The sequence below is a fragment of the Ranitomeya variabilis genome, chromosome 2, assembly GCF_051348905.1.
Source record: "Ranitomeya variabilis isolate aRanVar5 chromosome 2, aRanVar5.hap1, whole genome shotgun sequence".
Taxonomy (NCBI): domain Eukaryota; kingdom Metazoa; phylum Chordata; class Amphibia; order Anura; family Dendrobatidae; genus Ranitomeya; species Ranitomeya variabilis.
The window spans coordinates 234610426-234625607 of record NC_135233.1 but is presented as its reverse complement, the minus strand read 5'-3'; the positions used below and the strand labels follow the sequence as shown (position 1 = coordinate 234625607).

At 47.4% G+C, this 15182-nt stretch overlaps 1 protein-coding gene across 1 annotated transcript in view; it reads left to right on the top strand.

Annotated features, from left to right (window-relative positions):
- The first annotated feature begins 945 nt into the window (after positions 1–945).
- The window catches only part of LOC143805135 (properdin-like), a 69240-nt gene continuing 55003 nt past the window's right edge, over positions 946–15182 (top strand). Inside the window, exon 1 of the mRNA XM_077284046.1 lies at positions 946–1099. Coding sequence (XP_077140161.1) covers positions 1045–1099 — 55 coding nt within the window. The 5' untranslated portion in view covers positions 946–1044. The remainder of the gene's footprint in view (positions 1100–15182) is intronic.

The window sequence follows — 15182 nt, the reverse complement described above, 5'->3', positions numbered from 1 at the left end:
TACATGGACATTGGTGGTATAGTATGTGGGCATTAGTGGTACAGCATATGAGCATTAGTTATATAGCATATGGACATCATTGTTATAGTATATGGGCAGCGGTGAGATAGTATCGGAGCATTTCAGACACAAGCTGGAGGATCACATGTTCTTGGTTTTCCCTTGGACCAGTGTTTTATATTCTCGGTTTCCAGCTGCCACTCCTGCAGATGACTGTGTAAGGGGATGAAAGAGTGAAGAGACGCACACAGCAAGTAAATATCACCATCTGCTGACCAAAGATGATAGAGAAAGTCAAAGCAGAAAGAATTGCATTATTAGGAACCAAAGAGTGAAGTGCATGTTCCCTCAGGGAAAAGATTGTAGAAGACACTAGGTCAGGTGATAGCTGTGGCACAGTTAGTAATGATAAAAGGGCAGGAGGGCAGCGAAGTGTAGGAGTTGGCATCCAAACCTGTGGCAGGACGGACGTGCAGTACAGCGAGCTGGCTTACAGCCGTCGTTATGAGAGACCAGATGAGAGTGAAGAACTGAGAGACCAGATCTGGGAGATCCAAGCCGAGTGGGCCGAGTGGGCCCCTTAACAAACATAAAGAACAGTGTGCATAAATACATCATTGTATTACTGTGTTCTGATTGTGCCATATTTTACTGTACTGTCATTGTTTACTGTTTCCCTTGACACCGTTCCTACATATCTATAGTGTTACATAAATAGTTGTTTGTTAAGACGCTGTATCTTCATTGTCTGCGCTGTTGCATTCGTGTACCTGTTACCACCCGGTGGTGACCCTCCCGTGCCAGCTTACACAACACTCTGCTTTTTTTGAACACTTCCCTGTTTGCTGTATTACAACATAGACTGGGCTCTAATTCTCCTAAACAGCACTGAGGACAAGAGGGCAGGGGCGGAGGTGAGCCAAAGCCTTCATAAGCCGGGGCCAGCGGCTGTGACAACATAGACATTGCACCACTGGTATAAGCTATATACAGGGCAGACAGGCAGGACATGCTAACACTTAGCTGCAGTCTACCAGAAGCATCATGGTCTCTCTGCTGCTACTACTACTCTCCACATCCATCCTCCAGACTGCTGCAGGTCAGTAACACCGGCCATCGCCCTGGTCCCAGAGGACATTGTGCCAATATCCATTTTTGTTTTTCAATCATTTTGCTGGTGATGGATTTGAGTCATTTTCAAAGCAAACCCACAAGGCCCTGGTAATAACATCACTACTGGGCATCTGTGGCCACCGCATTGTCATGAGCACACAGCAATGGGGCATTTGCATCTGGCACCTGTGGAGGCATTTATGTCTGTCGCTGATACATTGTTATGGGGGCATCTGAGGTTGGCATATTGTTATGGGGAAATCTTTGTCTGGCACTTCATTACTGGCCATCTTTATCTGGTTGATATGAAGTATTTGCATCTGGCTCTTAGGAGACACCAATGGTTAGCACATTGTTATGATGACAATAGCTGGTGATTGTTGGGGGATCTGTGGCTGGCACATGGGGCTTGGTAGTTGTCATTTATGGGTATTCTATTGCTTATGGAGGGCATCTAAGGCTTGAGGGGTTACAATGGCCTTACAGTGATGTGAGTGAATGTGTTATGTTTGCTCCTTTAGTAGAACGCTGAAAATATATCTCCCATAAATATAGGATCCATGCAAACCCCACTATTCATCACTGACCACTGGCTCTAAAGTGTCTTAGTCATTCCCTTTGAACAGAGGAAGCTCTTGACTTGGAAATGTACTTCTCCGCCTCTGAAAAAATGAATCCGAGATTTAGTGTCTGGCTCTCAGAGGAGATCTTTACTGTAATCACCTGGTCACTGCAGAAGGCCCAACTACAATGGAGGTTAAAATGTCAGCTGCTTGTCAGTTCCTCAGTTATAATTACTCCCATATGTTCAATGTGAGGTCCTACTTCTATGGAGATTTAAGTGTCATCTGTTTCTCACTTCCCTTGTTATAATTAATCTCATATGTATGTAAGGGTGATATGTCCCGTCTGTGAAGATGTCTTTATGGATTTTAATTTATTTAAATTTTTCTCTATGATAGTCTCCATAAGAGCTTGGAAGTATGCTTAAACTAACTAATTTTCCCAGCCTAGAGTAGAATCTCAGCAGCACCTGCTTATGGCCCTCATAATCGTGTAGGTTCTAACTTGCAGTTTCCAACTTAAAGCCATATAAAAAAGAAGGCTGTGGCCACCAGCTGTCCGGACTGTACCAGCCAGCTAGTCGGCACACGTCCCTGCTATGTGTCACAGGGTCAGTGCCAGTATGGCAGCGCTCCCTCCCGTCATGATGATAGCAAGTTAATGTGACAGACTAACCATGCAGCACCATGTCGTGCAAAAACACCACACCCAACCTCAATAATAACAAATCATAGCAGGGACACTGGGCGCAAAATGGGAGCAACCGATTCCTCCACCATAGAACAGCTTACCACTGGTGCTATGCCCTGGGCACGTTATTATGGTGCAGGATGGCCCTTGTGGAAGCATCAGTGATTAGCACATTGTTATGGCGGCATAGGTGGAGCTATTGGCATATCTGCATAAGACAATGATGGAGCATAGTATAGCCGACGTGTTATAGAGGGTGCAGTATCTGTGCCTGGGATACTATAAGGGGGCATCTGAGGCTGGTATATTATATAGGGTTGTCTGTGGCTGGTATAGTAAAATTGGGCATCTATGACTGGTATATTATGACTAGATGTTTCCAGCCAGCTAACGCTCGGCACGCTCATTGCTATCTAATTAACGCTGCTGGTGATTAAACTAAAGTAAATAATGACAACATTCAATAGCGCTTACGCAGGTGGTAAATTAACTTAAAATGAAGTTAATAACAATAGTGTGGTGATGTGTTGGGGGCAGGATTATGTGTGGTGATGTGGTGGGGGGGCGGGATTACGTGTGGTAATATGGTGGGGGGCGGGATTACGTGTGGTAATATGGTGGGGGGGCGGGATTATGTGTGATGATGTGGTGGGGGGGCGGGATTACGTGTGGTAATGGGGTGGGGGGTGGGATTATGTGTGGTAATGGGGTGGGGGGCGGGATTATGTGTGGTAATGGGGTGGGGGGGCGGGATTATGTGTGGTAATGGGGTGGGGGGCGGGATTATGTGTGGTGATGTGTTGGGGGTGGGATTATGTGTGGTAATGGGGTGGGGGGCGGGATTATGTGTGGTAATGGGGTGGGGGGCGGGATTATGTGTGGTAATGTGGTGGGGGGCGGGATTATGTGTAGTAATGTGGTGGGGGGTGGGATTATCTGTAGTAATGTGGGGGGGATTATGTGTAGTAATGTGGTGGGGTGGCGGGATTACGTGTGGTAATGTGGTGGGGGGGCAGGATTACGTGTGGTGATGTGTTGGGGGCGGGATTATGTGGTGATGTGGTGTGGGGGTGGGATTACGTGCGGTGATGTGTTGGGGGCGGGATTATGTGGTGATGTGGTGGGGGGGTGGGATTACGTGTGGTAATGTGGTGGGGGGCGGGATTATGTGTGGTAATATGGTGGGGGTGGGATTACGTGTGGTGATGTGGTGGGGGGGCGGGATTATGTGTGGTAATGGGGTGGGGGGGCGGGATTACGTGTGGTAATGGGGTGTGGGGGCGAGATTACGTGTGGTAATGGGGTGGGGGGGCGGGATTATATGTGGTAATGGGGTGGGGGGGCGGGATTATATGTGGTAATGGGGTGGGGGGGCGGTATTATGTGTGGTAATGGGGTGGGAGGGCGGGATTATGTGTGGTAATGGGGTGGGGGGGCGGGATTATGTGTGGTGATGGGGTGGGGGGTGGGATTATGTGTGGTAATGGGGTGGGGGGCGGGATTATGTGTGGTAATGGGGTGGGGGGCGGGATTATGTGTGGTAATGTGGTGGGGGGGATTATCTGTGGTAATGTGGTGGGGGCGGGATTATGTGTGGTGATGTAGTGGGGGGCGGGATTATGTGTGGTAATGTGGTGGGGTGGCGGGATTACGTGTGGTAATGTGGTGGGGGGCAGGATTACGTGTGGTGATGTGTTGGGGGCGGGATTATGTGGTGATGTGGTGGGGGGGTGGGATTACGTGTGGTGATGTGTTGGGGGCGGGATTATGTGGTGATGTGGTGGGGGGGTGGGATTACGTGTGGTAATGTGGTGGGGGGCGGGATTATGTGTGGTAATATGGTGGGGGGCGGGATTACGTGTGGTGATGTGGTGGGGGGGCGGGATTATATGTGGTAATGGGGTGGGGGGGCGGGATTATGTGTGGTAATGGGGTGGGAGGGCGGGATTATGTGTGGTAATGGGGTGGGGGGGCGGGATTATGTGTGGTGATGTGTTGGGGGGGTGGGATTATCTGTGGTAATGGGGTGGGGGGCGGGATTATGTGTGGTAATGAGGTGGGGGGCGGGATTATGTGTGGTAATGTGGTGGGGGGCGGGATTATGTGTAGTAATGTGGTGGGGGGTGGGATTATCTGTAGTAATGTGGTGGGGGGGCGGGATTATGTGTGGTGATGTGGTGGGGGGGCGGGATTATGTGTGGTAATGTGGTGGGGGGATTATGTGTGGTAATGTGGTGGGGGGGTGGGATTATGTGTAGTAATGTGGTGGGGGGGTGGGATTATCTGTGGTAATGGGGTGGGGGGCGGGATTATGTGTGGTAATGAGGTGGGAGGCGGGATTATGTGTGGTAATGTGGTGGGGGGCGGGATTATGTGTAGTAATGTGGTGGGGGGTGGGATTATCTGTAGTAATGTGGTGGGGGGGCGGGATTATGTGTGGTGATGTGGTGGGGGGGCGGGATTATGTGTGGTAATGTGGTGGGGGGATTATGTGTGGTAATGTGGTGGGGGGGTGGGATTATGTGTAGTAATGTGGTGGGGGGGCGGGATTATCTGTGGTAATGTGGTGGGGGGCGGGATTATGTGTAGTAATGTGGGGGGTGGGATTATGTGTGGTAATGTGGTGGGGGCGGGATTATCTGTGGTGATGTGGTGGGGGGCGGGATTATGTGTGGTAATGTGGGGGGTGGGATTATGTGTGGTAATGTGGTGGGGGCGGGATTATCTGTGGTGATGTGGTGGGGGGCGGGATTATGTGTGGTGATGTGGTGGGGGGCGGGATTATGTGTGGTGATGGGGTGGGGCGGGATTATGTGTGGTGATGTGTTGGGGAGCGGGATTGTCTATAGTAATGTGTTGGGGGCGGGATTATGTGTGGTAATGGAGTGGGGGGGCGGGATTATGTGTGGTAATGGGGTGGGGGGGCGGGATTATGTGTGGTAATGGGGTGGGGGGGGCGGGATTATGTGTGGTGATGGGGTGGGGAGGCGGGATTGTGTGGTGATGTGTTGGGGGCGGGATTATGTGTGGTGATGTGGTGGGGGGGCAGGATTATGTGTGATGTGGTGGGGGGCGGGATTTGTGGGGGTCGGGATTGTGTGTGGTGATGTGCAGATTGTGTGTGGTAATGGGGTGGGGGCAGGATTATGTGTGGTGATGTGGTGGGGGCGGAGCTACTGTGCAGGGGCGGGATTAGCGAGTAATCACGATGCCTCTTATATATATAGATGGGGCATCTGTGGCTGGTATATTATAATGATGTTACGATCCATGTTTGGATCTGTGGCAGATCTGGTTTCCCTCAGATTAAAACTTTTTTCCTTTCAGGTTATCGGGGGTTAATGCAGGCCCCATGGTGCTGTATATGAGAAGGGGTTACATACAAGTTACAGATATCACTAAGGGTACCGTCACACAGTGAAATTTCGATCGCTACGACGGTACGATTCGTGACGTTCTAGCGATATCGTTACGATATCGCAGTGTCTGACACGCAGCAGCGATCAGGGACCCTGCTGAGAATCGTACGTCGTAGCAGATCGTTTGAAACTTTCTTTCGTCGCTGGATCTCCCGCTGTCATCGCTGGATCGTTGTGTGTGACAGCGATCCAGCGATGCGTTCGCTGGTAACCAGGGTAAACATCGGGTAACTAAGCGCAGGGCCGCGCTTAGTAACCCGATGTTTACCGTGGTTACCAGCGTAAAAGTAAAAAAAAAAAAACCGTACATACTCACCATCTGATGTCCGTCAGGTCCCTTGCAGTCTGCTTCCTGCTCTGACAGTGCCGGCCGTACACTGAGAGCAGAGCGCAGCGGTGACGTCACCGCTGTGATCTGCTCTCACTTTCCGGCCGGCACTGTCAGAGCAGGAAGCAGACTGCAAGGGACCTGACGGACATCAGATGGTGAGTATGTACGGTTTTTTTTTTTTTACTTTTACGCTGGTAACCACGGTAAACATCGGGTTACTAAGCGCGGCCCTGCGCTTAGTTACCCGATGTTTACCCTGGTTACCAGCGAACCTCAGCATCGCTCCAGCGCCGTGATTGCAAAGTATGACCGCAGTCTACGACGCTGGAGCGATATTCATACGACGCTGCGACGTCACGAATCGTGCCGTCGCAACGATGGAAATTTCACAGTGTGACGGTACCCTTACAGTAAGCAAACTAACAATTACAGACTGATACAGAGGGGCGAGGACCCTGCCCTTGCGGGCTTACATTCTACAGGATGGTGGGGAAGGAGACAATAGGTTGAGGGTTGCAGGAGCTCCGGTGTTGGTGAAGCGGTAGCTTTGGTAATGGTGAGGAGGCAGCGGGGTCAGTGCAGGCTGTAGGCTTTCCTGAAGAGATGGGTTTTCAGGTTCCATCTGAAGGATCCGAATGTGGTTGATAGTCGGACGTGTTGGGGCAGAGAATTCCAGAGGATGGGAGCTATTCTGGAGAAGTCTTGGAGGCGGTTGGGTGAGGAGCGAATAAGTGTGGAGGAGAGAAGGAGGTCTTGGGAGGACCAGAGATTACGTGAGGGAAGATATCGGGAGATTAGTTCAGAGATATATGGAGGAGACAGGTTATGGATGGCTTTGTAGGTCAGTATTAATGCGCAAATTGCCTCTTCTGAGAAAAAAAGGACTTAAACTCTACAGCGCCACCTATTGGAAGTAGCGATCCTACAAGTCACAATCAACCCTTTAACGAGTCGTGCAATATGACTGAGGATAAAAGCCAAATCAGTATCTCAATTCGCAGACACGGTGTTTCGGGCTGTTGGCCCTCATCAGTGCGAAGCATGAGAACTGATTTTGCTAGGTGAGAGGCTCTGGACATGGGGTCTAAGGGGTATCGTTTCTCCTTATGGAGAGTGACATACCATCTCTGGCTTGTCAAGGTAAGGAGGCTTATTTGCCGTACAATGCTCCTCTGGGAATTTAAATATGCAAATTGCCTCTTCTGAGAAAAAGAGGACTTAAACTCTACAGCACCACCTATTGGAAGTAGCGATCCTACAAGTCACAATCAACCCTTTAACGAGTCGTGCAATATGACTTAGGATAAAAGCCAAATCAGTATCTCAATTCGCAGACACGGTGTTTCGGGCTGTTGGCCCTCGTCAGTGCGAAGCATGAGAACTGATTTGGCTAGGTGAGAGGCTCTGGACATGGGGTCTAAGGGGTATCGTTTCTCCTTATGGAGAGTGACATACCATCTCTGGCTTGTCAAGGTAAGGAGGCTTATTTGCCGTACAATGCTCCTCTGGGAATTTAAATATGCAAATTGCCTCTTCTGAGAAAAAGAGGATTTAAACTCTACAGCGCCACCTATTGGAAGTAGCGATCCTACAAGTCACAATCAACCCTTTAACGAGTCGTACAATATGACTTAGGATAAAAGCCAAATCAGTATCTCAATTCGCAGACACGGTGTTTCGGGCTGTTGGCCCTCGTCAGTGCGAAGCATGAGAATTGATTTGGCTAGGTGAGAGGCTCTGGACATGGGGTCTAAGGGGTATCGTTTCTCCTTATGGAGAGTGACATACCATCTCTGGCTTGTCAAGGTAAGGAGGCTTATTTGCCGTACAATGCTCCCCTGGGAATTTAAATATGCAAATTGCCTCTTCTGAGAAAAAGAGGACTTAAACTCTACAGCACCACCTATTGGAAGTAGCGATCATACAAGTCACAATCAACCCTTTAACGAGTCGTGCAATATGACTTAGGATAAAAGCCAAATCAGTATCTCAATTCGCAGACACGGTGTTTCGGGCTGTTGGCCCTCATCAGTGCGAAGCATGAGAACTGATTTGGCTAGGTGAGAGGCTCTGGACATGGGGTCTAAGGGGTATCGTTTCTCCTTATGGAGAGTGACATACCATCTCTGGCTTGTCAAGGTAAGGAGGCTTATTTGCCGTACAATGCTCCTCTGGGAATTTAAATATGCAAATTGCCTCTTCTGAGAAAAAGAGGACTTAAACTCTACAGCGCCACCTATTGGAAGTAGCGATCCTACAAGTCACAATCAACCCTTTAACGAGTCGTGCAATATGACTTAGGATAAAAGCCAAATCAGTATCTCAATTCGCAGACACGGTGTTTCGGGCTGTTGGCCCTCGTCAGTGCGAAGCATGAGAACTGATTTGGCTAGGTGAGAGGCTCTGGACATGGGGTCTAAGGGGTATCGTTTCTCCTTATGGAGAGTGACATACCATCTCTGGCTTGTCAAGGTAAGGAGGCTTATTTGCCGTACAATGCTCCTCTGGGAATTTAAATATGCAAATTGCCTCTTCTGAGAAAAAGAGGACTTAATCTCTACAGCGCCACCTATTGGAAGTAGCGATCCTACATGTCACAATCAACCCTTTAACGAGTCGTGCAATATGACTTAGGATAAAAGCCAAATCAGTATCTCAATTCGCAGACACGGTGTTTCGGGCTGTTGGCCCTCGTCAGTGCGAAGCATGAGAACTGATTTGGCTAGGTGAGAGGCTCTGGACATGGGGTCTAAGGGGTATCTTTTCTCCTTATGGAGAGTGACATACCATCTCTGGCTTGTCAAGGTAAGGAGGCTTATTTGCCGTACAATGCTCCTCTGGGAATTTAAATATGCAAATTGCCTCTTCTGAGAAAAAGAGAACTTAAACTCTACAGCGCCACCTATTGGAAGTAGCGATCCTACAAGTCACAATCAACCCTTTAACGAGTCGTGCAATATGACTTAGGATAAAAGCCAAATCAGTATCTCAATTCGCAGACACGGTGTTTCGGGCTGTTGGCCCTCGTCAGTGCGAAGCATGAAAACTGATTTGGCTAGGTGAGAGGCTCTGGACATGGGGTCTAAGGGGTATCGTTTCTCCTTATGGAGAGTGACATACCATCTCTGGCTTGTCAAGGTAAGGAGGCTTATTTGCCGTACAATGCTCCTCTGGGAATTTAAATATGCAAATTGCCTCTTCTGAGAAAAAGAGGTCAGTATTAGTAATTTGAACTGGATACGATGAGGGAATGGGAGCCAGTGAAGAGATTTGCAGAAGGGGAAAGTGGAGGAGTAGCGAGGAGAGAGATGAATTTGTTGGGCAGTCAGGGCCGTATTTAGAGTTTCTGCTGCCCTAGGCACTTTTAGTGCTGCCTCCCCCATTGTTGAGTATGACACTATCGGCAGTGACTTTGTCAAAAATCGCTGATGAGAAAGTAGCCTTTTGCAGCAGATCCGTCAGTTTTTCCGCATCTGCCGCGTTACAGATAACTTATGGCAACACTGCGTTGTTTGCAGACATTTGCGGCAGATGCCGCGATCACACTGTTTCATAAATAATACTTATAAACAAAAAAATATGGCCACACAGTGCTCCATACTGTATAACAACCCCACATGATGCTCAATACTGTACAATGGCCCCACATGATGCTGCGTACAGTATAATGGCTACACAGTGCTCTATACTGTATAATGGCCACACAGTGCTCCATACGATATAATGGCCACACATGATGCTCCATACTGTATAATGGCCACACATGATGCTCCATACTGTATAATGGCCACACAGTGCTCCATACAGTATAATGGCCACACAGTGCTCTATACTGTATAATGGCCACACATGATGCTCCATACTGTATCATGACCACACAGTGCTCTATACTGTATAATGGCCACACATGATGCTCCATACTGTATAATGGTCACTGTAATGATTATAAGGGATAACTCAGGAGACTCTTTGCATGGAACAAGACAACTACAGGACACAGTTTTATAAGTGTTAAAGTCTGTATTATCACACGGTGATTCAAACAGGTGCAGAGAGAAACTCAAGTCCACTACACTGGGTGTAAATATTAAACACAGCTTAACAGTCTATCGGAAACTTCAAAGGAAAATGCAATCACGCAGAAAGTCTATGAAGCACAATTATTCTTGAGGATACTTGACACGAATAAGTCCTTGGTAGTCCAAACACAGATAGATATGCTTATAAGGCAGTTCAAATAATATCTTAGCTCAACCAGGGAGGCCTGGGTAATAGTCTCAGGTTCTTGCAGAGCAGAAGCAGCTTACATGTCCAGCAAATGCAGATGGAAGTATACACGAGCAGCAGATGAAGGAGGATTACTGGAACTGGTGTATGCAGCAGGAACTCAGAGAGCACGGGTTCACAGGAGCAGGTATATAGCCATGGAGTCACCAGAGGTCAGGAGCTGGATGTAAGGCAGAATACTCTAGCACAGACTGAAGGCTGGGGTGGAGTTTTATAGCAGGAAGACACAGTGCACATGAGACCAAAGATGCCATCTTGGAAAAGGGCAGTAATGCACAAAAGGTAATAAAAAATGTTCAGAGTCCTGACATTACTCCCTCCTTAGAAGTGGCCTCAGGACGATCCTGGACCTGGTTTCTCAGGGAATCTCTGATGAAAACGAGAAATCTTCTGTTGGGCATTGATGTTTTCCACAGGTTCCCAAGAGTCTTCCTCAGGGGGATATCCCTGCCATCTTATCAGATATTGGAGCCGATTCCTGCGAATCCTGGAATCAATAATTTCCTCCACCACAAATTGTTCTTGCCCATCAATCACCACAGGCTGCGGAGGTGGCACAACACGTCCCTGGAAGGTATTAGGAGATACAGGCTTTAGTAAAGATACATGAAAAACTGGGTGTACCTTCATAGTCCTAGGCAGCTTCAGACGGCAGGCCACAGAGCTCACAATACCGTTGATCTTGAAAGGGCCATTGAATTTCTGTCCAAGTTTTTGTGAAGGAACGTTTAACTTCAGATTCTTAGTTGCTAACCACACGGAATCTCCTACCTTGAAAATGGGTGCAGGTTTACGGAATCTATCAGCCGATCTCTTATAACGTTCTTGAGCCGTGGTCAGGGATTCCTTCAGAACCTCCAGATTTTGCCTCATCTCAGTCAGCCTTTCCTCAACTGCTGGAACCGGAGAATTAATCGGAGACCTAGGTAAGATACATGGATGATAACCCAGATTGGCAAAGAAAGGAGTGAACTTAGTGGAGGCGCTCTGAGAATTATTGTATGAAAATTTGGCTAACGGCACTAATTCCAACCAATCATCTTGGAGATAGCTAACATAGCATCTTAGATATTGTTCCAACGTCTGATTGGTATGCTCAGTCTGACCATTTGTCTGGGGATGGTAAGCAGAAGAGAGACAGACATTAATATTGAGTGCAGAGCAAAACCCCTTCCAGAATCCAGACCCCATGCAGCCGGAAGACATTCTGAATAACCAAGTTCACTGTATCCTTAGCTGAGGGGAGGCCGGTGCATGGAACAAAATGAGCGGCTTTAGTCAGGCGATCAACTACTACCATGATCGTATTCATGCCCCCCGATGTAGGCAGCTCCACAATAAAGTCCATTGATATAGACCCCCAAGGTCGGGACGGAACAGGTAATGGTTGCAGGAGACCCGCAGGTGCCACACGAGGAGTCTTGTAACGAGCACATACCTTGCAAGAGAGAACATAGTCCTTAGTATCCTTCAGGCAAGTTGGCCACCAGAAAAATTGGCCTAGGAACTCTTGTGTCTTCTGTACCCCCCTGTGACCAGCCAACTTGGAGTCATGTACCAACGTGAGGATCTGCAGACGGATGGCCTCAGGGATGTAGATACGTCGATCTCTGAACCACATGCCACCCTTAAAGACAAGATTAATATCCACAGGTGGGTTGGCCAGGAATACATCACCGTCATAAGCCTCCCTGCACTTCTTCCACAAGTCCTGATCGTGGATAACTCCGATGAAATTGGCATCAGATAGAATGGTCTTGGATGGGGCTCCAGGTACGGAATCCGCAGCATGGATTCGGGATAAAGCATCAGCCTTCCCATTACGAGAACCTGGACGGTACGAGATAACAAAATTAAATTGATTTAAAAATAAATTCCAACGAGCCTGATGAGGAGAAAGACATCTAATAGATCTGAGGAACTCTAAATTGCGATGGTCAGTAAGCACTACGAACTGTTGTGCAGCTCCTTGCAGATGATGCCTCCATTCCTTGAAATCCGCAATAATAGCCAGCAATTCCTTGTCTCCCACATCGTAATTCTTCTCTGCTGAGGTTAGTCTACGAGAAAAGAAAGCACAAGGATGTAGCAGACCCTTCTCTCCAGTTCTTTTGGAGAGATTAGCCCCCAAGGCATTATCAGAAGCGTCCACCTCCAAAATGGAAGAAAGTGTTGGATCTGGGTGTATCAACAGTGGTGCTGAGGTGAAACAGATATTAAGCCGATCAAAAGCTTCTTGAGCCTGTGATGACCACTTAAAGGGCTTTTCCTTCTTTGTCAAGGAAGTAATGGGCTGTAGAAATTTGCAAAACCAATAAAACGTTGCACCTCCTTAACGTTCTTGGGTACCGGCCAGTCAAGGATAGCCTGAATCTTACCAGATTCCATGTTCAGCCTCTGGGGAGACATGATATAAGCTAAGAACTGTATCTCAGAATGATGGAACTCGCATTTCTCTGGCTTGATATACAGATGGTTCTCTTTCAGACGTCTTAAAACAGCTTTGATGTGTTCTTCTTGTTCCTGTAGAGACTCAGAAAAGATTAGAATATCGTCCAAATAGATCACCACAAACTGGTTCAACAAATCTCTGAAAATGTCATTAGCAAGGTGTTGAAACATTGCAGGGCCATTACAAAGCCCGAAGGGCATCACAAAATATTCAAAGTGTCCATACCGGCATCGGAATGTTGTCTTCCACTCATCCCCTGGACGAATACGCACCAAATTATAAGCCCCATGAAGATCCAGTTTAGAAAACACCTTAGCATGGCGGACTCTTTCCAGTAATTCTGGAATCAGAGGCAAAGGGTAACGAATCCATGCAGTTACCTTATTGAGCTCTCGATAGTCCACACAGGGTCTCAGGGACCCATCCTTCTTCTTTACAAAAAAGATAGGTGCCCCTGTTGGTGAAGAAGAAGGACGTATGAAGCCTTTAGGCAGATTTTCATCAATATACTCCTTTAAGGCTTGAAGCTCAGGTGCCGCCAAAGGATATACGTTACCAAAAGGAATAGCTGCCCCAGGAAGCAACTCAATGGGACAGTCATAATGCCTGTGTGGAGGAAGCTGATCTGCATTCTTCTTGTCACAGATGTCAGAGAACTCTTTATATGCTGAAGGTAAAGTAAAAACCTGTACCGGTGGTTCCGTAGCTGTGGACTCGGGGACAGCTTCAGTTAATGCTGAGTTGCTCCTTGTTGGAAAGATAATCTCCTTGGTCTCCCAGTTGATAGTTGGATTCTTAGAATGCAGCCAAGGGATGCCTAAAATCACAGGAAAATGAGGAGAAGATATTAACAAGAAAGAGAGTTGCTCTTGATGATTAGGTTCCAACAAAATCTCAAGGGGTGCGGTCTCCTGATCCACAGGCCCGGAGATTAAAGGTGACCCATCCACTGTTTCCATGGTAATTGGAGAGGCTCTTTGCTGAATTTCAATACCATGTTCCTTGGCAAATGCGATATCCATAAAATTGCCACCTGCACCAGAGTCAATCATAGCTGCACTGGAAATCCACTGTCCTGTACACAGGATCTTAATTGGGAGAGAACAGTGAGAGTTCTTTTCATTTAGCTCCTTGGCTGGTGCATTCATGGAAAGTGAATGGAATACAGCGTTTAAAGGCAGGCTACATTCAGAGATGTCAGATTTATCATCATAGTTGTCATACTCCCCTACTGCTGCTAGCACCTTATTAGGCCGCTTGGGACACTTGGGACAGTTGATTAGAAAGTGGTCAGACTGGCCGCAGTAGAAACATAGACTTTCTCAAAGGCGATGCTCCCGGCGCTCATTACTCTCACGCCTCTGAACAGAATCAATTTGCATGGGCACCTCTTCTACCTCTCGAGATGTTTTACCTGCAGGCTCTTTGGAAGGAAGGGAAAAGTTAGAAATACGGTTATATGCAGAAAACTTCTGCCTACGCTCAGTAAGGCGAATGTCAATGCGCACACAATGCTGTATAAATGGTTCTAGCTCTTGTGGTGATTCAGAGCAAGCTAATTCATCCTTTACAATGCTAGACAGACCCCTTTTAAAAATAGGTAATTGTGCATAACTGTCCCAATTAGTATCTACTGCTAATCTCCTGAATTCAGTAGCATACTCAATAACAGGACGTTTAGCCTGGCGTAAAGACAATAAAGCAGATTCAGCGGTTGCACGGCGATTAGGGTCATCAAACATTAATGCCATAGCGGCTAAAAAATCGTCCAAATTATTTAACCGCGGGTCACGAGACTCAATCATCTGATTCGCCCAGGCGAGCGCTTGTGTTGTCAGCAGCATTATTACACACAATACTTTGGATCTATCATTAGGAAAACGGTCAGCATGCACATCAAAATATAGCATACATTGATTCACAAAGCTTCTTTTGCAGACCTTCCACATCTTTCTGCAGTGATCTAATTATGGAGAACACCTGCTCTACTCTGCTTTCTGCAGTCATTGTTCCAGCAGTCTCCTTTTTTTTTTAGGCTAGAGTATCCTGTAATAATTATAGGGGATAACTCAGGAGACTCTTTGCGTGGAACAAGACAACTACAGGACACAGTTTTATAAGTGGTAAAGTCTATATTATCACACGGTGATTCAAACAGGTGCAGAGAGAAACTCAAGTTCACAACACTTGGAGTAAATATTAAATGCAGCTTAGCAGTCTATTGGAAACTTCAGAGGAAAATGCAATCACGCAGAAAGTCTATGAAGCACAATTATTCTTGAGGATACTTGACACGAATAAGTCCTTGCTTAGTCCAAAACACAGA